This window comes from Euprymna scolopes, chromosome 6, assembly GCF_053919585.1.
Source record: "Euprymna scolopes isolate OS-2025 chromosome 6, ASM5391958v1, whole genome shotgun sequence".
Lineage (NCBI taxonomy): Eukaryota > Metazoa > Mollusca > Cephalopoda > Sepiida > Sepiolidae > Euprymna > Euprymna scolopes.
This window is the reverse complement of record NC_136487.1, coordinates 94112468-94138539: the sequence shown is the minus strand read 5'-3', so window position 1 is coordinate 94138539 and position 26072 is coordinate 94112468. Positions and strand designations below refer to the sequence as shown.

At 36.1% G+C, this 26072-nt stretch overlaps 1 protein-coding gene across 1 annotated transcript in view; it reads left to right on the top strand.

Moving 5' to 3' along the window:
* The window catches only part of LOC145277804 (cytoplasmic dynein 2 heavy chain 1-like), a 253964-nt gene that overhangs the window by 62296 nt on the left and 165596 nt on the right, over window positions 1-26072 (top strand). Inside the window, exons 19-24 of the mRNA XM_080129659.1 lie at window positions 1462-1661; window positions 10327-10482; window positions 12634-12745; window positions 15695-15865; window positions 17515-17673; window positions 18348-18571. Coding sequence (XP_079985785.1) covers window positions 1462-1661; window positions 10327-10482; window positions 12634-12745; window positions 15695-15865; window positions 17515-17673; window positions 18348-18571 — 1022 coding nt within the window. The remainder of the gene's footprint in view (window positions 1-1461; window positions 1662-10326; window positions 10483-12633; window positions 12746-15694; window positions 15866-17514; window positions 17674-18347; window positions 18572-26072) is intronic.

Genomic DNA, 26072 nt, shown 5'->3' with positions numbered 1-26072 from the left:
AAACAAGGAACATATCACATTCTCCTTAATAAACAAGGAACATATCACATTCTTCTTAATAAACAAGGAACATATACAAATTCTCCTTAATAAACAAGGAACATATCACATTCTCCTTAATAAACAAGGAACATATCACATTCTTCTTAATAAACCAGGAATATATAACATTCTCCTTAATAAACAAGGAACATATCACATTCTCCTTAATAAACAAGGAACATATCACATTCTCCTTAATAAACAAGGAACATATCACATTCTCCTTAATAAACAAGGAACATATCACATTCTCCTTAATAAACAAGGAACATATCACATTCTCCTTAATAAAAAAGGAACATATCACATTCTTCTTAATAAACAAGGAACATATAACATTCTGCTTAATAAACAAGGAACATATCACATTCTCCTTAATAAACAAGGAACATATCACATTCTCCTTAATAAACAAGGAACATGTCACATTCTCCTTAATAAACAAGGAACATATAACATTCTGCTTAATAAACAACGAACATATCACATTCTCCTTAATAAACCAGGAACATATCACATTCTTCTTAATAAACAAGGAACATATCACATTCTTCTTAATAAACAAGGAACATATCACATTCTCCTTAATAAACAAGGAACATATCACATTCTCCTTAATAAACAAGGAACATATCACATTCTCCTTAATAAACAAGGAACATATCACATTCTCCTTAATAAACAAGGAACATATCACATTCTCCTTAATAAACAAGGAACATATCACATTCTCCTTAATAAACAAGGAACATATCACATTCTTCTTAATAAACAAGGAACATATACAAATTCTCCTTAATAAACAAGGAACATATCACATTCTCCTTAATAAACAAGGAACATATCATATTCTCCTTAATAAACAAGGAACATATCACATTCTTCTTAATAAACAAGGAACATATCACATTCTCCTTAATAAACAAGGAACATATCACATTCTCCTTAATAAACAAGAAACATATCACATTCTCCTTAATAAACAAGGAACATATCACATTCTTCTTAATAAACAAGGAGCATATCACATTCTTCTTAATAAACAAGGAACATATCACATTCTCCTTAATAAACAAGGAACATATCACATTCTCCTTAATAAACAAGGAACATATCACATTCTTCTTAATAAACAAGGAACATATCACATTCTCCTTAATAAACAAGAAACATATCACATTCTCCTTAATAAACCATAAACTGTGTTACATTTTATGAAGTTGTTGTGTTCGTCATTTCAGAAGCTTGTATTGAATTATTTATTTTCTTAGGTTGTGCCCTAAAAGCATTAAAACCCTAAAAGTGTTTTGAATAAGGAAACATTTAAATATATTTAATTTATTAAAGAATTTAAATTTATAATTATTGTTAAAAAATAAATTTATCCTTTGCTTTGATATAAATTTTTTTTCTTCTCAGATTGAAGTTATGAAGAATAACTTGCAGTTTGATATTAAGACATTCTTTGGATCATTAGAAAAATTTGCTGCTCGATGGCAACAAGTGAAACAAGATTTATCATTTGAAGGTGACAGCAAGCGTTGCGAGCTAGTCCTTGTGGCCTTTAAAGAAAAACGAGAAGAATTTGAAGAGATCTATAAAACACAGGAGCAACTCAAGTAAATAAGTTGTTTTTTTAATTTTGTTTTTATTAAAATCAGTTATTTTTGTGGTTTCTTATATATTGATGAACTTTCGTCCGTTTCAATCCTTTCTATTATTAAAACCATCATGAAAACGTGCGTCACATTATTATCTCATACTAAAATTTGTACTATGATCATAAATAAAATTGATAGATTATGAACACATAGACAATCCGCATCTATATATAAGAGTCAGATACATCGTAAAATGTAGTACTGCTGCCACATCTGTCAAGGTATCACTCAGATCACTCTTTCTAGTCTTGACAAAGTTCAAAATCTAGTGGGAAAGGATCTCTTCAGTTCTCTACAACACATTATTTTACTGATGAGTTGTAAATGTAGTAGCCACCATGCAAGTTGACAAAGAAAAAGAGTGAGGGTTGTGCTGTATTTGTTTATTTAGGATTGAACTCAGAGCATTTCACTAACAAGCTAGGATCTTGTTATTTTTGTGTGATGATAAAGTTCACTTTTTGAAAATGAGTATTCTTTTGCAAATGAGTATTGTTTTATAAATGAGTATTGTTTTGCAAATGAGTATTTTTCACAAATGAGTATTCTTTTGTAAAATGAGTATTTTTTTTGCAAAATTAGTATTCTTTTGCAAAATTAGTATTCTTTCGCAAATGATTTGCAATTAATTATTCTTTAAAAAATGAGTATTTTTTCACAAATGAGTATTCTTTTGCAGATATAAATTCTCTTGTCGAGATAAAATGAGGAGGAACTTTCTCCCCAATACAAAGTAAAGTTGGCGTCATTTGTGTCAGGTTACTTGATTAACGAGATTTATGTCTTGGAGAATTATTACAATTGTACAATTAAAATTTGCAAGTTGCTTATTTTAATTTATTTTTGTGTGTGTATTCACCTTTTCAATACTACAGTTAACGTTTCTCCATTTGATTGTTATTTCCATGTAAAATGCTTAACTGAGCTTTGATTTCTGGTTTCTCCTCATAAAACTTTTACAGCAAGAACTCATCTTCTGTGTGCCTAATATCAAATCGAATTTTTAAAATCAGAGTTTCAGAGTGGAACATGTTGACACAAAATTTCTTTGCTGGGAGACACAACATGGTCCTCTTCAAATCTAATTATTAAACTATTATGTAGATTAACATCATTGTTGGACACCAAAGAGATTATACTTTGTTGGATTCTAAGTCACATGTGAATCTGAGGAAATGATAAGGTTGACACAGCAGTCAAAACTATCTTAAAAGAGATGCTTAACAACAAATTTAAATTGCCATGCACAGACATTAAGGTAAGCATCCATACATATATTCAGGAGAAATGGTAGTTTAAATAGAGTAGTAACACCTCCAATAAATTGTTGATAATACAACCCAATTTAGGAGAATGGCGACAGGGCTTTAGGAAGTCATGAAGAAAGGAGGTCATCCTTTCTTGATGGCATATAAACTGCACATTCATTTTTTCTTGTGCAGAAGAAGCCACTGTGGTGTGCAATTTGTCTTATTCCATACACAGTGAGACACTTTATATTCGAATGTGTTGGTTATGGCTCCATGCGACAAAGATACTACAATGTGGGCACTATGAAAGAATTATTTAATGACACCAGGGTTGAACTTATAGCGTCCTTTTAAAGATGATGGGTTTATTCTCCAAAATCTAATACCTATAAGTTCAGTAAACCAAATCAAACTGCTCTATAAATTAAATAGAATTAATCATATGCAAAAGAAATTGGCTTGCAAATAATCTATATATAAAATAGAATCTGTTAAAATATTTGAAAATTTTAAGAATCTCAAGCAATAAAAATTCTTTACCAAAATAAATGGAGTTGGCATCAAATTACCCAAAAGAGTTGATATGCCATGAAACAAAACAAAACTTTGTCTTTCATCTGCCTTCTTTTATTATTGTCATCCCCTTCAGCCGGTCGGTTGAGACGATCGTCGACCTCAGAACTCTTCCACTCCAATTACGGCAGCCTGAAAACGACCCGACTCTGGCGGTTTGCAGCTCACTATTTTCATCCTTCCAGTGACCACTGCCGGTGATAATTCTTAGCCGTTTTAATGTTGCTGGTATTGGGTAGTGACAGAATTATCAGTTGATCGTCTAAATTTTATACTCCGAACCTGTCGTTGTGTACTCGCTTACCAGCGAACATCGCCGATAAGAGAGCCATGGATTTTAGTGTGGTGAAAAAGGAAATAAAAACGATTCCACACATGAATAAACAATTAATCTGGGTTTATTCACAATAATAATGGTCTAATAATATTTCAGAGTTTGAAGGAAGTTGTCTGTAGCTATTTTAAAACGGTAGCTTGTGACTCGAGTTCAGATAAGTTTTTCGGCCATTGGAGATACGTGTTTTAAGTCAAAAGCCCTCTCTGCCCGACTTTAACACCATCTGAATTCGCCAAAATCGAATTCTCTCTTCTCCTTCTCTTCTCCCCCTTTTCTTTTTACTGTGTTCGAGGAATATATACATATCCATCAATGCCCTTTAAACATCACGAGTTTGTATATGTTTACAACAAGAAAACTTGCCTGTCATCAGCTTTCAAACCTTGTTTTCCAAAATAAACAACCGCCTGTCATTTCATCTCGATTTCTGTGTTTCAAAATAAACAGCCAGCTCACTCCAAACTCTGACCGTTACAACAATAAGTATCTCTTGACATACTTTTTCCTTTGTCTGTTCTAACCACAGAGTCATTTGATCGTCCTATTTTTTTCGTTCTTTTGGCTCTTTCTCTACAACGGCATATCAACCCCATAACTTGGTTACATACCTCCCCCACTTAAAAGAAACAATATTGGACTCAATATTTTTTCTAACCCACTTCTTCTTTCTGGGCCTTAATACCATGGCTCTTTGTGGTTTTACAATTTATAATAGTTCATCAATTGGATTCGTTCTTAAAGAAAAAAAAACTTTATCATTCATGCACATGCAAAAAGTTCTCTTTTAGAGTTTAGCGTTTTTCAAATCTGCTTTCAGTTCATACGATTGTCCATAAACCTCATTAATTTTTTTTTTTTTTTATATATATATACATATACACATTTCAATGCATGCAACTATTTAGTCAATAGTCCATTTTTCCTCGGATTTCATTCCATGGCTCTTTCTTGGTTATCCGGCTTCTTCACATATGTATCTCCAAAGTTGGTAGGGTATTAGATGCGGGGTTCACTGGTAGTCTTGATTCTGTACCAGATTGATCAGGTCTGGTGTTTTTATCAGAAACCACGGTAGCGTCCCTCACTTCATGCTTATCCCTATTCATTTCAAACAACGAATGGACTTTTCCTTTTAAGTGCTCTAATTGATGGTTACTCTCGTCCTTATCTATTTTATTAGCATCTTTTCCAGCCCTTAGGAGGCTATTGATGTAGCTAACTCTCCTTTTCCCATACACTAGAAAAGCTATTATCATTATCACGACCAAGATGATTATTGTAGGATTTAACCATTTACTTACTTTTTCCCATCGCCATTTTTCTGGTTCATTACCATCCTTCACTGCTCGTAACTCATCTAATAACTCGCTCATATCGATCTTTCCGTCCAGTTTCAAAAGAGGTGGAATTTCGCGAGCTTTTATCTTCGGAAATTCCTAAGTGATAGGTGTCCATACCTTTGACCAATTTACACGCGGTATTCTAGTTAATGACAGAAAGTCATTTCTGAGTTCAAACTTCTCTTTAAATCTGTAGGACGGCAAGATCTCTAGAGTTGGGCCAAACGCTGCGCAACTCATAGGTAGATCTATAATGGTCATAGGTGGATGAATAAGTATTTCCCCTTGTTGCCGTCCCTTACAGACTTTCGACAACTTCCGTTCACTAGTTGAGGCAACTGCCCAAACACCATCAGATAGATGTATAGCTTGGGGGGTTAGTATATCAATCGACACCTCTGCTCCACAATATTTATCGATCCCCTCCTCATTACCTTGAAATAATTGAACTACGCATAACTTGTGTCCATTAGTTGCATAGATGGGACTTTCTACTGCACAAACTCTTAGTGCATTCATGCTACACGCTAGTGCTTTGCTAGGTGACAACACTATGAATTTGGTTCGGGCTGGGTTAAAAGCTATTCCTTCGGTTTCAACTTTGTACCTTGCTACTGCTCTCCTCTCAGTGACATTAGTAGGAAACGGTATCGGTAAATTAATTACGTTAAATACTTCGAAGTCGCTATTTCTATCCAATAAAGGTAACTCAACCATTACGTAAATCTTATCATTTTGTAACATCGTAGCACAACTCAAGGTTTTATAATATTCCCATAGACTCTTCTTTGGATTTACTGGTAAGCGTAAAGTATGTGGCAAGTCTGCCTGAAGCATCCTAAGTATTGTTTTTAAGTCTTTGGGGGGTATGATGCTTGGTGACATGTGTGCTAATGAAAGTAAATCTAATTGTGTCCTAACATGTTCCATTGCCACTGTCAATAACTGAATTGATGAGTCGAGTTGGTTTGTCATCGTCATCAGTTCCAGTATTTGCTTAGTTACAGCCTCTACCATACTTATTCTTCTAGCCATAAAAGTCAAACTTTCGTTTAGGCTGACGACTGTATGGGATAGCCAGTTTATTGTTTGTCTATGTTCTGTCAGTTCGTATCTAGTAACGTTCACTATTGATAAGCTTTCCTCTATGACGTGCTTTATCTTCTGTTGATTTTCCTCTAAACTGCTTATATGCCTTTCTAATACTTCTGTGTCACTCTCCGATACGGTCCCGAATAATACGTGTAGTGCTTTACCTACGAAAGGAAGTATAGATCTCTTTCTAACTCGTTTTTGGGTCCCATCTGCTGCTAGCAATCCAATATCCCTAAAATATCCTCCAATGTATCGGAGTCTTTGTTTCATCTTATCTAACCGTCCTCCTAGTGATACAAATAACGCTGTATTAGAATTTATCCCAAGTTTTGATTGATTTTTTTGCATCTGCAGCTTTAAGTGCGCTGCTAAGTTAACTTCGTCTTCTAGTTCCATTTGAACCTTCCGATACGCTCTCAGATCAATGACGAACGTCAGGGTCCACTTAGAATGAGTAATCGTTACCTCGCTGGTCTTCTTAAATACCGTGCTGTGTGTGTGGCGTAACGCTACTGCCAATCCAACCATCACCGCCATCATCATTATTAGACGCCGCATCCTACAAATACACATAGTAACGTTCCTTTACTATTTGTTCCATTTTATTTTTAGTCACTCAATTCCAGTTCCATAAATAACTTAACGAAAGAAACAGTTTCATCCTCTTCGTCTTCCTTATCCTCTTCATCGCTATTTGTAACTTTCCCCATTTTAGAGATAACATTGATAGGTCGTCTTACACTGCTTCGCAAAAGTCTAGGTCCCCTAACATCGCCTATTACCTCTGGGGGCTGTGTCGACGGAATCGCATTGCTCTCTGATTCTTCAGCCCTATTCTCATTACCAGCCTCTCTATCTCTCAGTACCGATAGCGGAATATCATCTTCAGATTCCCAACCTTCCGAATCTGGAGGCGCAGTTGTTATCTCTGGTAGCGAGTCGGTATTCTCTACCTCAAATTCTAATTCTATCTCCTGTTCATCCGCTACCTCATCAGCCCACCTATCCGTATCTTCCCAATCTCCTTCCGGATCTATCAGGGTGGCTTTTCTTACAGGTCTATCTGTCTGTATATTAGGCATTTTCCACTCCCTAATATTGGCTTCACAGATGTCTGACGTGTGAACCCTCTTCGTTCTATTCGTCAGTTGATCCCATATTTTATATGTCACTGGTCCCGTTTGTTTTACTATCCTATAGTACGGTTTCCATCTAGGATCTAATTTTCCTTTTCTAACCTGTGCTCTGTAGTATACTGGGTCACCAACGTCATATGTTTTCTTGACCCTTCCATCATTGACTCTTTTGTTACGTTTTTTCTGTGCTGCCCTAATCCCTTACACTCGTCACACCGTACGAACTCTTTCGCCTTGCAACTTTGAATTAAGTGTTCTTCACTGCCGCACTTAAAACACTTAGGCCTCAGCATGCAGGCCCTCTTTGGATGTCCCAGGCGGCCACAGTTGAAACAGTGCACCCCGTCTCTGCACTGGTAACTATAGTGCCCCTCTTTTCTGCAATTGTAGCATTTTAATTTTAAAGCCCCATCTATGCTTTTCTGGACATTCTTATCTCTCCTAGGGGTCACCCGCCCTTTCACTATTGGGGCAACCCTAACTAGTTTAAAGATTTCCTTGTTGGAATCTTCTTAGGGGACGTGAGTTTTAATTTGGGTCCGGGTGGATTATTTCTATCCCTATTCCTACATTCATGTGCCCTGTGCCCTTCTTTCTGGCAAACAAAGCACACTAGACCCCTCTTAAAGTTGGGATGGGGTATGTGTCTCCCCCCTCCCCTTAAGTCCCAGTGTTCTGGATTCGAGGCTTCTTCTTCCCCACTCTGGTGAAGCTCAGGGCACTTTGCTCGGATGTGTCCTCGTCGACCGCATCCGTAGCAGACCTTCAACCAGGCTGTCTGGTTCTCCTCTAACTTTCCTAATCTCAGGAGGAGGGCTTCAGCTCTTCGAGCCTGTGCAAAGGCCTCCTCCAACGTGTTAGGCTGTGCCCTTGCCACATCCTCACGCAACAGGGAATTGCTCAAAGCGTCTGTGAAGAACTCTGCCAGCTGGGCCTGGGTAGCCGGATCATTTCTCCGATCTTGATCTGGGTAAGCTATCTTAGTGAGAACGCTCATGCCTCCCTCTAGGTGAGCGATGGATTCGCCACCCCTCTGCCTCACACCTACCAGCGCTTGAGCTTCCTCCGTTCGGCTCGAGTGACTGCCGAAGTGCCGCTGGATGTCATTTTCAAACATCTTCCAGTTGGTTTGGGATTTGTATTTATCCAAATACTCTCCAATCCATTCTGAAGCAGCATCCTCGGTATAGTCGTATGCCAGTGAAATCATATCGGCATCCGACAGGTTATAGATGCGCCCTTTCTTCTCTATTGCTTTGAGCCAGAGTCCCAACTCCACAGCCAAACCTGTGAACAGTGGGACTCTGGATCCCGTTACGTTTAGTTTTGGGGTTAGCCGTCCCCCTTCTTCAATCCTACGCCCTAACTCCTCTACAGATCTACCGTTTTCATTGGTCATGGTAGTAGTCCTAGCGGATTACGTATTAAATAACAATAGACAAAACAAAAAAAAATATAAGCGCTCTTTGAAAAAGCCCACAAGAAGTCCAAAAACGAATACCGACAAGCAAAAGAAAGTGATAAGAACGAAAATAAGGTGGTTTCCTACCTGATCGCTGAGATGTTGTTGGTTCTGCGCTGCTTTTGTTGACTCGCTTGTTGGGAGGTCCCACCTGTTGTAAACAGTAAACCTCCTGTTTTTTTTTGTTTGGTTTTGAATCCGTCTGCCTGGTTAGCTAACACACCTTCTTCCTGATTTCGATAATCCTTGGTCAACGGCCACCAAATGTCACCCCCTTCAGCCGGTCAGTTGAGACGATCGTCGACCTCAGAACTCTTCCACTCCAATTACGGCAGCCTGAAAACGACCCGACTCTGGCGGTTTGCAGCTCACTATTTTCGTCCTTCCAGTGACCACTGCCGGTGATAATTCTTAGCCGTTTTAATGTTGCTGGTATTGGGTAGTGACAGAATTATCAGTTGATCGTCTAAATTTTATACTCCGGACCTGTCGTTGTGTACTTGCTTACCGGCGAACATCGCCGATAAGAGAGCCGTGGATTTTAGTGTGGTGAAAAAGGAAATAAAAACGATTCCACACACGAATAAACAATTAATCTGGGTTTATTCACAATAATAATGGTCTAATAATATTTCAGAGTTTGAAGGAAGTTGTCTGTAGCTATTTTAAAATGGTAGCTTGTGACTCGAGTTCAGATAAGTTTTTCGGCCATTGGAGATACGTGTTTTAAGTCAAAAGCCCTCTCTGCCCGATTTTAACACCATCTGAATTCGCCAAAATCGAATTCTCTCTTCTCCTTCTCTTCTCCCCCTTTTCTTTTTACTGTGTTCGAGGAATATATACATATCCATCAATGCCCTTTAAACATCACGAGTTTGTATATGTTTACAACAAGAAAACTTGCCTGTCATCAGCTTTCAAACCTTGTTTTCCAAAATAAACAACCGCCTGTCATTTCATCTCGATTTCTGTGTTTCAAAATAAACAGCCAGCTCACTCCAAACTCTGACCGTTACAACAATAAGTATCTCTTGACATACTTTTTCCTTTGTCTGTTCTAACCACAGAGTCATTTGATCGTCCTATTTTTTCATTCTTTTGGCTCTTTCTCTACAACGGCATATCAACCCCATAACTTGGTTTCATTATTTCTTCTTTCCTTCTTTCTTTCTTTTTCCATTTCTGCAACCCTAGCAATCATAAGGCATGTCAAGTCAAAAAAAAAAAAAAAAAAATGCAGTACACTTAATGTCATCACCCTCTTTGATATAACCATTGTTCTACCCACAATTCCTAGCTTTTATTCTGATCCATATATTTCTGAAGCAGTCTTTCTTCATCCATTCTATTTCTTTGCTGGCACATAGGCATGAAATCTTCTATTCATTTATTCAAACTGCAATTTTAATAAAGAGTGTTATCTTTTGTAGACTGCAGTGTGATCAGTTTGAAACTCCTCAACCAGATTTCAGTCAAATTAATGAATTAAAAGATGATTTGGCCAGTTTTGAAGGCATTGCTTCTGTCTTTGATGATTATTCGAAACAACTTGCTGCTCTGACTAATGAAGATTGGGTTTCATTCAGGTAAAGTTTTTTTCTGTGAAACAATTTTATCTTACCTTTATGGTCACATTCATTTTGATGATTTTGAATAAAAAATTGGTTTGACATAAAAGAAATTGGATTAATAATAATAATATTAATAATAATAAATATTAATAAAAATACAAATTAAAAATATAAATATTAATAAATAATAATAATAAAAGAAATTGGATTAATAATAATAATATTAATAAAATAAAATTAATAGATTAATAATATTAATAAAATAAAATTAATAGATATTAATAAAAATACAAATTAATAATAATAATAATAATAATAATAATAATAATAAATAATAATAATAATAAAAGAAATTGGATTAATACCAACAATTCATAATTTTCTCTTTCACTTACAAAATATTTTGAAGTAAGGATTCTGGTAAATTTATGATAATAGTTGCTTTTTGAGAAGCTGACTAACCAATTAAAGCTGATGACATTTTATATAGCTAAAGATTATTTAAGAATACTGTGTAGTTTTTTCTGTCAATTTTACTAGAATTAAGTATCCTCTGATACAAGTTTTGATCAAATTGTTGGCACAAGACTTGTAATCTTCTTTAGATTAGATCCAACTTATCTCCCCTGAAATCTACTGACGAACAAAAGAATACAATCTCCTGTTCCAGAAATTAAAAATACCTAATTCCACCTACATGGGGAATGTAAAATGGGATATTCTCTTTCTGGCTCGGACATCCAAGCCATCAGACATGCTTTCACAAACCTTGATTGCAATCATCTCAGACTTCCTTTTTGTTTGCAGTTGCAGACTCTCAAACCACTACAAGTGTTATATTCAGTTATACATTTCTATTCCCCAACAACATGTTTTATCAATTATATTGTGATATTAATTTATTCTTTCACTTAATGAGTGAATATTTGTGGTTTATTTATGTTGCATAATATTTTACATATTTATACGAGTTTATATAAATGTACCTTGTTATGCAGATTAACAATCATAACTGCATTGTTCAGTTTAGAGTTAATCTTGCTCTGTGTTGTCCATGATTGAGACACCAGCAATTATGAAAAATGAAGAAATCATCAATTTAAAGAAAGAACATATTTTGTACTATTGGCGTAGCCTTTTATTCTGCCAGTAGTGGCACATTTCTGGGCTATTAATCATTTGGCCCTCTTAGTCCCTTAATTGATATTCACATATCTTCCTCCCATTATCTCTGCCCCATAAGCTCAGAATTGATTGCCTACTCTCTCTCTCTCTCTTTCTTCCAGCCATGTGATGTCACATTTGTTTCCAGGATCAAAATGACATTGAATGCATTTGCTGACCTGATGATCCATGTATGTGTTGATGTGATCCCATGAATCAAAATCATGAAATGAATACTAATAAACATACTCACTAATTATACTTTATAATAGAGTGTAGAAAAGTAAAACCTTAAAAGAGTTATTAAAACACCAAATGTGAACTGATGTTTTCAGACATTGTTAATACTCATATGAACAGACACTATTATGTTATGCAGACTGTATATGAAGAGACGAGATGATAACTATTACAGCTGCTGCTATGAAAGAGAGTGATAGATGTACAACTAAACTTTTATTCAAGGAAGAAAATGAACAACTCTACAACCATTACTATAACTACAGAGAGGTGCAGAGACAAACAATGGAATGACACATGTGCAACCACTTTTTCACATGCTGGAAATTAGGTCCAAAAGTGTCTGCTGAAAATGAAACTAAACCAATGAATATTAGGGTTCCACACAATGTTTGAGAAAAATAGAAGCGAGTTTACTGGAGTCGCCGTTGGTCTGGTCGCAGACCTAAGAAAGAGGACTATCTTAATTTTAACCTTCCTTTTATATGTGCTTTTCAGGAGCAGCTAAGGATTTGATTTCTTAGCATATGGTTGTATTTTCGTATATTTAAGAGAACTTTAGTTGTATTCTTTATCAAATCTATTTTGTATTATTTGTTAGTGATTATTATAATTTTATTAATGTAGACTTTAACATTGTAAATGGCTCAATATATGATATAATTTTTATTTTAATATATTAATGTATGAAATTAAGTTCTTAATTGGTTTATATATGACATTCATATATGACATGCAGTACTATAACATTATTTTTTCCAGGAATAAAATTTATCAGTTTGAAGAATTCCTTAATACCTGGTATGAGAAATTAAGGTCAATGCAAATAAACACATTGACTGCTAAGTTGCTGGAAGATATCAACGTAAATAAAGTGAGTTTCTACATTTATATTCTATGTTTCAGTCTAGAAATCAAGAGATATTGTCGTATTTTTTTGTATTAAGCACATTTTCAAAAAGTGTGTTTGCATGATGTGGCAAATGTCTTTATACTGAAATTCTTGTATTAATTAGATATTATGTTTTTGGTCTGGGTTTACTAATGTCTGCTGGTTTCTTATAATGTGGTGAATCAGAATGTGTAGACCATATTCTAGTAGGATCAAAGCATTTCTGAACAAATAATTGAATAGTAAAAGATGGTCACACACTTTTTGAAGACACTTATTTTTAAAGTAAAATTTAAATGGGAATTTGAAAATTTTGAAGTGTCGAATATAATGATAAAATCATTTTTATTTACTGTTTTTTTTTTTTGTAAGTCCGATATTTCGCTAATACACAGCCTCATTAGGGTTAAAAGTCTGGTTGGTGAATTTTTTTTTTCTTTTTTTTCATTTTGGTGTTATAGCGAAAAGAAGAGAATTTACGTGCAGTTCTGGTAATTTCACGTGTATAATGCTCCAGTTTCGATCAGGATTTAAAATAAAAGTTGGTATCGGACTTACAAAAAAAAAAAAAAATCAGTAAATAAAAATTATTTTATCATTATATTCGACACTTCAAAGTTTTCAAATTCCCATTTAAATTTTACTTTAAATAATTGAATATTTGTCTTTGTGAAAATATAAGTAAAACGAATTTGATCACAAAGCAAAATCAAAAAGAAAATGGAGTATTATTTCTATGTTTTTTTTCAATTTTGAGATCCAAGTGAAATCTGAGTGAAAATGGAAAGATTGAAGGCTCATCCTTCATTTTGCAAGGTGGTGTGTGTGGAGGGATGACAATTTTTTTAATTTTAATTTTATAATTATTTAAAAAGTTTTGACAAATTTGAATAAATAAGCATCAACAGAACTCTTTTTATTATTCCACTATTTTCTGTAATAATGCAATTAAATGAGAGAATATAGAGAAAAAAAAAGAATGAGCAGTTCACACTTATTTTTTCATCAATTTGGTAATGATTCTAGTTCAAATCTGTGGCTGATAATAATTTTGGAACCATGAAGTGTGGGATTTATTTGAAAATACTTTTGAGAATTGAATTTTTAAACAGGTCTATTGAAGATACAGACGCAGCTTCATTTTTTAAAGTGTTTAGATGAGAGACAACTGTGTAATATACTGAGACGAAGGAATTAAGAGAAAGCATGTGGCATTCAGCTGTATCTGATTGTTGAGAAATAAAGAAATCAATTAACATTTTTGCAATTAACTACATCTTTGCAACTTGTTTCTCTACACAATTATTGTATTCTGCCTTTTAATATGCAAATTATATCTCAGCATTTAATCCTTACCTCAGTCATGCACCTTACACCTCTGGCAAATTGGCACCAGACACTATGGACATTTTAAATAAGTATAAGTGCAAACATATAGCCTTACAATCAGTAACTTCCATTTGTTACAAATATTAACAATTGCAAATGGCTATCCTAATTTTTTAACTGAAAATAATGGGTTTGAACATAATTTTCTGATTTACAAGTAATATTTTATTCAAAATGTAAATACTACTATATACCCCTCGGGCAAGGCCAGGTTGGGTCAATATTGATATGAGGGGCGTGCAATAAGTAATGCCCCTGACCCACTTCCAGTTGTCTGATCTAGCTGAAATTTTGCATGTGCAATGATTTATATCTCTACGGGTTATGTGGCAAATTACAGCTCTGAACTAATTGTGGTTTCTGTTTTACAGGTGTTTGAACTGAGTCAGGTGTGAAATGGAGCCTGTTGAATGTTGAGCAGTGATCTGGGTTTTGTATTTGAAAGGAGACACACCACAGGAGACTTTTGATGAAATGAAAGAAACTTATGGTGATAATGCCACATCATATGACCTTGTAAAACGCTGGCATCGTGAATTCAAACATGGCAGGAAGTCTGTAGAAACAGCTCCCAGACCTGGTTGCCCCCCCCCCTTCTGCTATTGATGAGGCATCTGTCTGTCAAGTTGAGGCTGCCATTTTGGAAGATGGGTGCATCGCCAAATAGCCCAAGATGTCAAGATTAGTACAGGGTCTGTGAAAACTATCATTCATGACCATTTGCATATGCATAAGGTGTCTGCCAGATGGATTCCTAGGTTGCTCACACCATTCCAGAAGGGAGAATGCGTCAAGTGCTCAAGGATGAATTTGGAGATGTGCCAAGAAGATGAGTCAAAGTTTTTCAAAAGACTGATTACACAGGATGAAACCTAGGTCCATCACTATGATCCAGAGACCAAAGCCCAGTCAATGCAGTGGAAGTACTTGGACTCACCACTTTCAAAGAAGGCAAGGGTGCAGCCCTCCGCTGGCAAGGTCATGCTCACAGTCTTCTGGGACCAGGACAGAGTAGTGATGACAGATTTCCTGGCAAAGGGTACCACAATTACAGGAGCCTATTATGCTTCACTTTTGAGGAAATTAAGTGAAGCTATCAAAATCAAGGTATCAGCAAAGGTACCCTCCTCCTGCAGGACAATGCTCTGGTCCTCAACTCGCATGTTGCCAGATTAGAAGCATGGGCGTGTGGTTATGAAATCCTTTCCCATCCTCCCTACTCTTCTGACCTTGCACTCTCTGACTTTCACCTCTTCCCAGCCATGAAGTTGTTTTTGAAGTCACGTTATGATTGGAGGACCAACCTGGGGTGTTCTACAAAAACGGTCTCCAGAGCTGCATCAAACAATGGGAGAAATGCATAACTCTGGGTGGTTCCTATGTAGAGAAAGACTAATAACTATGCCAAGTTTCGTTGCTCTACTGCTATGGGAAGTGGGTCAGGGGCATTACTTATTGCACACCCCTCATAAATAAATTGATGCAGGAGGCAATCAAATTGACTAATGTCCTTATCTATATTTTTTTTAATTTCTTTTATAGAATATATTGCCTGTACTAAAATGGGTGCGAGGTGACCACTTAAGTCCTGACCATTGGGTTGAGGTGTATCGCCTTCTGCATCTTCCACGAGACACCAAACTTGATAAATTAACTTTTGGCTCTATTCTGGCTACGGGTGAATATATTATTGCATCTGTCGATGCTCTTAAGGTAAGTAAAAGTTCAGTCTTAATAGAAACAGATTTATCTTCAACTAAATGTAACGCGTTTATAAATTAATTTATTGAATTTATTTGAAACAAACAAGACATTTTTTTACAATTGAATGAATTATTTATTTTTCTTTTCATCACATTTTCAATTTTAATGACTTTTATTCAAAAATCATAAAAAAAAACACTACCTGCCAGTAGCCATCAAAATGTTAAGTGTCACTATTGTAGAATTGAATAAACTATGTATTCCACGGAAAATTTAAAATTTGTTTTCTTTAATGACATTTTCAAATATGAGCAAAAGTTTTTGTTAAACAAACACATTCCACCTCTGCTTTTTTGTGGGAGAGAGGGAGCAGGGATTTATATGTAGCTGACTTGCCATATATTTCTAATAGTCTACATGCTACAATTGCCACATACCCTACCTTTCCTCTTATTATCTAGTTTAAATTTATGGAAAAACGTCTGATGTTGCTGTTATGTATAGCACAGATACATTTTTAAATATTTATTTGCAGAAAATATAAATGATTTACACTGAAAATAAATTAAGCATAAAGCCATCAAAAGTGTGGGGGAAAAGGAGTTGTAAAAATCAATTGTAATAACATTGGAATGGGAGAAAAACAAAAAAACAAAAAATTTGTTTAGTAAGACCTTCCCAATCCTTTTTAAATCTGTTTTTTCACTCTGTTCAGAAGTGAAAAACAAATGAATCAATCTCTAAATGAGAGTGGAATCTAAGTGAGAGAAAAATAGAAAACAGTTTAGAGAAAGTTTGATAAATGTAATTTGGAAGAAGCCAAGGATAAAAAAAATGAAAGTTGGATGTGAGCATCTTGAAGGATTTCTGTTACTGTGAGGTCGGGGAATAACTCATCCACTTAATTAACTAAGAGGCTAAACTTACTTGAAGAGTTGGGGGTCTAACAGGAGCATAAACCATGTGTGCCATGCTCAGACATGGAACATATACACTACTTTGATCTTAGCCAAAAGCCAACTAAGCATAAAAATGCATAAAAATAACTTTGATGCGTTTTTTGGTACTCTAATATTTACTTTATTTAATGTTAAATAATTATTTTCGATTTACCCCAGGCAACCCCAGGACACAGATCTTGCTAATATATACAGTTTATTAGAAAGCTTTAATAATGCAAACATATACTGGGGGTTGTAAGAAAGAAAGCTTAATAACAATAAGACCCTCTGAGAAATAGAAACATTTGACATATAAAATTCCAACATCACATAAGTCTTTAGTGATCTATGAGGAAAGCTGGAAGAAAGTAAGATTAACCATAAAAAGAAGAAGAAATAAATAAAGTTTTCTTTTTTATAACCTCCTGTATATCATCACATTGTTAGAGCCTTCTAATAGACTATTATATTATTTTAGCATTTTGTAAAACATGTTTTTTTTATTTTTCATTTTTTTGAAAACTAAGGTGAAGGTTTAATATTAATTAATTTTGAATAGCAAATAATTATTTATCTTCTCATGACTGAAAACTTTAACCATTAGCATATGGGAAAGTTTCATAAAACAATCCTATTACTATATTTGTATTGTAAAAGTTATTTTCTTGTCCTTTTCTATTTTTTAATAAAAATCAATGGCTTCTTCATCCACTTTAGGAATTGAATCATCGTGCACAAGGGGAAATAACCATCCGTGATGCAATAAGAGAACTTGAACACTGGGGGGCTGGTGCCATCTTCTCTCTCACAGACTATGAGGACACCAATAATAAAAAGATGAAACTGATAAAAAATTGGAAAGACATTTTTAATGAGGTAACGTATCAAATATTTATTATTGGATTCTGATTAAAAACAACGATGCACTTAATAACATAAGTGATACTATTATCGACTGTAGTAATTTGCATTACGTCTGTTTCAATATTTACACTAAGGGAAGTAATTCAGTATATATTATCAGGAGCAGTGATTTAAAAGTTGATTGTTTTTTTTTTTTAAATATTGATGGAATGAGTAGTTTAGAATTTAAATAATATGGTAAAATTTGTATAATTTAGATCATTGCATTGAATCCATTGATAGAGTTTGTGTTTGTCTTTGATATTGAAAATTTCAAATTTTTTTGTATTAACAAATATTTTTTTGCATTAATAATTATTTTTTTGTATTAACAATTATTTTTTTGTATTAACAAATATCTTTTGTATTAACAAATATTTTTTGTATTAACAATTATTTTTTTGTATTAACAAATATTTTTTGTATTAACAATTATTTTTTTGTATTAACAAATATTTTTTGTATTAACAATTATTTTTTTGTATTAATAAATATTTTTTTGTATTAACAATTATTTTTTGTATTAACAAATATTTTTTGTATTAATAAATATTTTTTGTATTAACAATTATTTTTTGTATTAATAAATATTTTTTGTATTAACAATTATTTTTTTGTATTAACAAATATTTTTTTGTATTAACCAGGTTGGAGATCAACAATGTTTGTTACAATCCCTTAAAGATTCTCCTTACTTCAAAAGCTTTGAAGATAAAGCTGCAATTTGGGAACAACGTCTGGCTGATCTTGATGAATATCTCCAGAACATTTACCAAATTCAACACAAGTGGGTTTACTTGGAACCAATTTTTGGTCGGGGTTCTCTCCCAAAAGAGCAGGCACGTTTTAAACGTGTAGATAATGATTTCAGGTCAGTACATCAATTTCTTTTTTCATTTTCAATTCTATTTCACATAAAAAATTATTCAATGGGGATGTTTCCTTAAATTATTTCATCATACAAAAGCATACATCGTATGAATATATCTTCATAGCAAATATAGCATTTTAATATTGCTTACATCTTTATTTTTGAAGCTAACTCTGGTAGATACTTACTAGTTCTCGCACTAGTCATCATTAGTGATTTCTCATTGATAAAAACCGGTGATTTTCCCTGGAGTTTGAGTGATAGCAGATCTACTAAATCTCTACTCTCCACCTTTTTTCAATAACTATTGCAAATGACTTTGTGTTATCACAAAAAATGCTTAACAATTATTTCTGGCTTGCAATGACATTGATCTTTTCTGGGATTTGATTGGCAAGAAACCTGTCCAAGGTTCCAGTACTCTTTATTCTGCCACTGGATTCCTGGTTTTGGTATGTGCGGAGAAGGAGACTCTGTTTATATTGCGTGTACATGTTCACTTTTGCAGCACATCAGCCCTTTTCTGAGGTTTATAAAAAAAAAAATAGAATCTACCTTTTATATCATCTTTTGTACCTCTTGGCTGTGTCCTTGAGTAGTTTGTGTCCCAACATCAGTGCACCTGAAACAAATGTCTCATCTATCTGGATAATTGAATCTTTATTCAGTTCCATGATCAAAGTCGTGTCCCTGTTTCTCTGCTCATCCTTAGAAAGAGGATGGGAATTTTGCTATCAGTTTATCTGCCATCCATCACCCTCTTTTGTTGCTGCCACGAGAAGTATTTCATCTTCTTGGAATCCCTCTTACAACTGACTAATTGCCTGCGATTAACTATAGGCTCTCAAACTGACGAGAAACGCATGTGCATCATCTATTTATTTGAAGGTGCATATGTAGGGGTGGTAACATCCCCTTAACTGGTTTGCACTCAAAATTCACTGACCTTCCTCATGACTCCTGCTAGGATGCAAGTGCATGTATTGTCAATGGAAGTCAATAAGTTTAACCCTTCACAACTAATTTGTGTGATCTTTACTGTGGCTAATATATCTTTTTTGGAGGGGGAGGGGGTGCAGTTTATAAGATCTTTTATAGTTTCAGTTACTTGAGTTCATGTGGTGTTCCTTCCCTGTTTCTATTGTAACTTCCATGTAGTGTTCATAGTTTGTGTTGGTTGGTTTCTATATTCAAGGATTTTGCTTAAGATTTCAACTGCTTTCATCATTGCTCTCGGTTTATTTTTTTTTTATTTCAATTTCTTGTTTTTTACCGGATTTATATATGATTATTGGTATTATATTGACTTTCGTTATGGTCCATATTCCTTTCAGTTCTGTGAGCTTCATTTTTCCATCTCTTTGATTTTTACCCTGAAACATCAAAATCTACAATTTGGCAGTTTCTTTCCTTCTTAACTATTATGATGTTTGTTTTCTTTGCTTGGATGATTTTATCTGTTTGTTCTATGTTCGAGAGGATTTTATGATTTTTGTCTTTTAGTACTGTCTCCAGTTCGTATCTGTACCATTCATCTGAATGTTCAAAATACAGTTGTACAGTCCAAGTGTACTGCTTTCCCTACACAGTTATGTTTATTCTTGTATTCATTATGGGTTAGGTAGCTCTATTCAGTTAATATATGATTTACTGTTTCCTCTCTTTGTTGACAGTCTACATTTACTACTTACTTAAGCCTTGAGCCCCTTGTGGGGCATAGGCCATCCACAATTGCCCGTCAACGTCCTGGACGATTTGCTCCAACTCCCTCCAGGAGTAGCCGGTCAGCTTAGTGTCTTCCTCCAAGTTTCTTCTCCAAGTGTTTTTTAGCCGGCCTCTTTTCCTCTTTCCCTGAGGGTTCCAGGTCAAGGCCTGGCGTGTGATATTCGTTTGTTGTTTCCTCGGGGTGTGTCCGATCCATCGCCATCTCCTTCTTCTGATCTCTTCTTCTGCTGGTACTTGGTTATTTCTCTCCCAGAGATCTGCATTACTGATGGTAGTTGGTCAGTGGATCCTTAGCATTCTTCAAAGGCACGAGTTTATGAAAGCCTGCACTCTTCTGATGGTGGTTTTTGTTGTTCTCCACGTTTCTGCTCCATACAATAGTACTGATTTGATGTTGGAATTTAACAATCGGATTTTTGTGCAAGAAGTGATGAGGTTGGATCGCCAGAGGTTCTTGAGGGCTATGAAAGATGCTCTTGCTTTTCCGATACGGGTCTTAACATCTGTATCTGTTCCTCCCTGCTGGTTTATCACACTCCCAAGGTATGTGAAGGTCTCAACCTCTTCCAAGTTTTTGTTGCCCAACTTCACTGCCTCTTTGCTGAATGCGTTGATTTTCAGGATCTTGGTCTTGTTAGGATGTGTGTGGAGGCCAACTTGAGAAGAGTGGATGGCCAGTCTAGAGGTCTTGCTCTGCATTTGTTGTTGCTTGTGGAAGAGCAGAGCGAGATCATCAGTGAAGTCAAGGCCATCCAGCTGAGTCCAGAGAGCCCACTGAATACCATACCTCCGTCCATCTGTTGTCCGCCTCATCACCCAGTCAATAGCTAGTAGAAACAAGAATGGTGATAGAAGGCATCCCTGTTGTACACCAGTCATTATGTTGAAACATCGTGTCAACTGTTCCCCATGTACAACCTGACAAGCCATTCCCTCGTATGACTCCCTGATAATTCTCGTCAGCTTTTCTGGGATCCCATAGTGTCGGAGGAGTTGCCACAAGGTGTTGCAGTGTATGCTGTCAAAAGCCTTGAGGAAGTCCACGAAGTTGATGTACAATGAGGAATTCCACTCCAGAGACTGTTCAACTATGATGTACAGCGTAGCGATCTGGTCTGTACAGGATCTTTCCCGCCTGAAACACGCCTGGTAATCCCTGAGCCTAACATCCACTGCATCTCTCATCCTCTCCAACAGAATCCGGTTGAACACCTTCCCTGGTACTGACAAAAGAGTTTTCACAATTTCTAAGATCTCCCTTCTTGGGTAGCTTTATTATATGTCCGTCCTTCCAATCTGTCGGTACCTATTCCTGTTCCCAGATCTTCTCAAAGAGCGGCAGTAGTATGCCAGCTGTTGTTTCTACATCTGCCTTGAGGGCTTCTGTTGGAATTCCATCTGCTATTTTTCATCTTCTTGATGGTGCGGGTGATCTCTTCCTTTGTTGGTGGATCACAGTCTATATCAATATCAATGTCTGCTTCAGTAATGTCTGGAGGGTTCTCGGGAGCTGATCTGTTGAGTAGTTCCTCAAAATGTTCCGCCCATCTCTCAAGTTGTTTTTCAGAGTTTGTGATGGTTTGTTCTTGCTTGTCTTTAACCGGTCGCTCTGGTTTGTTATACTTACCTGCTAACTTTTTAGTTATCATGTACAGGTCTTTCATGTTGCCATGGTACGCTGCTTCTTCTGCCAGGATGTCTATATAGTTTCTCTTATCTTTCTTTACATTTTCCCTCACTTCCTTGTGGGCTCTTGTATATTCTGCTTGGGCTGTCATTTTGCTGCCCCTTGTATGGCTCTCATTGACTGCCTTTTTCTTGAGTCTTCTGGTTTGAACCTTCTGTAAGGTGTTCATAGACATCCAGTCTTTGTGTTGGTTCTTCTTTGGCCAAAGCAATTCCTGGCATGTTTCCCTAAGGATGTCTTTTATTTCCTTCCAAAGGTCGTGGGAATTGGTGTCTTTGGTGGTAAGCTCCTGCCGTACTTGGAATCTGTTACTCAGGCTCACAGTGAAGGCTTCCCGAGACATCTGGTCTTTCAGCAGGTTGATGTTGTACTTCGTCCTACCTTCTGCCTGCCGGACGGTTCTCCTAAGTCTCAGTTTGAGTCTCGCATTCAGAAGATGGTGGTCTGATGCCGCATCTGCTCCCCTCCTCACTCGTACATCTTGAAGAGACCACCTAAACTTCTTGCTGATACAGAGGTGGTCTATCTGGTTCTCTATTACATGGTCAGGTGATACCCAGGTGGCCTTGTGTATCCTCTTGTGGGCAAAGATGCTGCCTCCGATGACAAGGTCATTCAGTCCTCAGAGGTCAGCAAATTTCTCTCCATTTTCGTTCATTTCTCCGAGGGCATGTTGTCCCATCACTTCCTCCTAGCCTCTATTGTCTGATTCCACCTTTGCATTGAAATCCCCCATCAGAATGTTGACGTCTTTGTCTTTAAATTTGTCTAAGACTGTCTGTAGTCTGTTGTAGAAATAGTCTTTGTCAGCATGATCATTGGTGGGTGCGTAGCATTGGATCACATTCATCTTGATGTTCTTCTTTATGGTCATGAAGGATGCTGTTATTATCCTTTATCCGTATGCTTCCCACCCCGTCAAAGCTTTCTGTGCTGTTCTTGAAAGCATGATTGCTACGCCTTCCGTGTGTGCTGCATTTTCTTCATGTCCTGAGTACAGCAAGAGTTCACCGTTAGCCAGCCTTGTTTGTCCAGCTTGCAGCCATCTCATCTCACTCAATCCTAGCAGGGCAATGTTGTATCGGCGCATCTCTGCTGACACTTGTGCTGCCTTCTCTGCTTCATGGTTTTGACGTTCCATGTAGCAATGGTGGTGGTTGTCCTGGTCGATAAGAGGGTTTTCAGCACTGAAGGGTCCTTTCGGCTTTGACCACAGCACGTCATTCTTTCTGCAGGTGCAGAACCTTCCTCTCCCAGAACCAAAGTTTCTTGGGTTTTTGTTGTGGATGCTTTTGTAGCAAGTTCTTTTTTCCGGGGTGAGGGTGCTGGCCCCACGCCCAACCTTCCCCAGAAGGTAGGTGGAGTGCTCTTAGTCTGGCCTCTACCCATCGACCTGTCCGGCATGGGTGGCCCTGCCAGGAGATGAATCTCCCACCGGTTTAGCTCATGAGGTCATTAAGGCACACAAACTTTCCAACCAACTTCAAGGTTGCACTCCCTTTGGGAAATCTACATTTACTGTGTCTTATATATTTTAGCTTTAATGTAATTAGTTCTAATTGCATTGTTCTGTGCAGCTTTTAATAGCGATTTCATTTTTCTGTTCTAGTATCCTTTTCTTAGCCATGTCCAGATATTTCTGTAGATCTCTTTTCTTGTCATTCTCATGAATTGTCCTTGTAGCTGTTTCTCTTTCCACCTCTCTTTACTTGTCTTTTTATTTCTGGTTGCACTGCTTCCTTCATTGTTTATTTTGATCATGTATCTTGATCAGTCTTTTTGTATTTTGGGATACATATTGTTCCAATTCTCTTTGATGCCTTGCACACAGTCTTCTATACTTTCTTTTTCATTACTTTTCACATAGTCTGTCAGTATCATCTTTCAGGTGTAATACTTTGTGCATGGTCATTAGTTTCATAGTCATCTGATCAAGATGCCTAAGTTCTTCTTTAGTCTAGTCTATGAATGGTCCAGAGTATTTTATTAGTGATATTTCTCAGGTGTTTATTTCTTCAACTAGATTTCTTCTATATAATTTATTTTCTAAGAGTTTTCTTGTTCTTCTTAGGTATTTCTTTTCAATCTTCTTTTTGATTTTTTTAGATGATGCATGCTTCCAGATCTTTGAAATACTTATATCTATCAAATTTGCCAAGTGCTTTCATCTCCACTTGATTGGCATGCTCTCCGATGTTTCCAGTTTCTCCTTTTCATTTCTAACAGTGCACACTTTTCTATTTGGATGTCCTGACTGAAGATGCGGGTCATGTTTATCAATTTTTTCAGTTACTTTTTGTTTTTTTCCAAATACAGGGTGAAATAGTAAAATTGTTGCCCTAGAAAAGATGACATGATTCCATTTCCATTTGATGTAAACCATTTCTCTTTTTTTGTTGTAGACCATCTACTAGTTGGCCAGTTATGTACAAATCCCAAAAGTGATAGGAGCTTTCTATCATGTATGAAAGAGACAAAATGTTTAACGAACGAGATTGGAGATGTGCCGCTGTACAATTCAGGCTCTCTATGACAAGTTATGACAACAGCATCCTCAAAATGCATCACTGGATTGCCACGAATAGCAGGGTCGTGCTCAGAGTGATGAAAAAAAATTCTGGCGACGCTTATGGTCTTTGGTGTGGTTTCAAGTGAGAGCCACATCATGCTACCTCACATCTTCGAAGTTGGCTTGAAAGCCAACACCAAAGTGTACCTAGATGTGCTGAAGAGTGTGGTGATCCCCTGGTGCAATCAGGTAGCCACCGGCAGACACTGGGTGTGGCAGCAGAACTCAACACAAGCCTACAAGTCCAAAGAGTCCAGGCTTGGCTTCAGAAGGAGTGCTACGACTTTGTAACCTTTTCTCACTGGCTCCCCTCCTCCTCGACCTGAACCCACTGGACTACTTCGTTTGGTCATACATTGAGAACATGACTAACATGACCTCCTACAACACCAAAGCCAGCCTGATCACCTAGTATTTGCCGAGCTCCTGCCAGCACTGTGAAAAAGGCATGCTCCCAATTCCAAACCTGTATCGAGGTGGTGATTGTAGCTGATGGCAGCTATATTGAATAGATGTAAGCTCTACTACATAATCAAGTTACCTGCATTGATTTTTTCAATGAAAGTTTTAAAATAAAGTTGTAGTGTTGTTTTCTTTAGGGCGACACTTTTATGGTTGCACCCTGTAACTTCAGGTGATTTATTCTAACATCACATTCTCTTTGAATTTAGTAGAGTTACACTATGGCTGTGATTAACATTAGTGGTGATAGAGAGTTTTCTCTGTATCCTTACCTCAGTTAAGTTTTGTTTTCCAGCTGTCAGTTCTAATCTCTATGTTGATATTGCTTTCTTAATATGACTAATAATATCTTGTATATTCTTGTATATCTTGTTGAATATCTTTTATATTCTTAAGCATTCACTTATCCACATTTTGGGGTTTCTATCATAGACTTTCTTGTAGTCGATTCATGCTATGACTATGTTCTTTTTCTGCTTTTTACTTCCTTTAGAATATTTTTATCAAAGTATAAGCGGTTATGCATCCTTCTTTTCTCTTTTTGTCATTTTTTTCGTTTCTCTGAAAGTAGTTCCCTATTTTAAGGGAGTGGTAGATGTTTTTTCAGTTGTGTTGTGAGGATTTTCCCACATAGTTTGCAAACAGGTTATTGGTCTGTAGTTGCTTGGGTTCATTTTCTTTTTAGTGTCTTTTGTATTAACATAGTTCTTCTTTCAGTCATTCATTCTGGTATGTCTGTTTTGTGGATACATCTTCTCAGTGTTTGTGCATAAGCATTTCATGTAGGGTCATCAATTTTTTAAATTAGTATGTATGTATTCCATTGTGGTTTGGTGTTTTCCTATTTGCCATTTTCTTTAGAGTTGTCTTAATTTTTTCTTCATTAATTTCTGTTTCCATTCCTTCTTCGATTTCCTGAAGTTGTTTGATGATTTTCAGTTATTTGGTCTTTCTGTCGTGGTTTTGTGGATTTTCCTATATTTGCCCCAGAAGTGTTTTTATTGTTTTTCTGCTGCTTTTTTAGAACATTGTTAATGAGATGACATTTCATTTTTTTA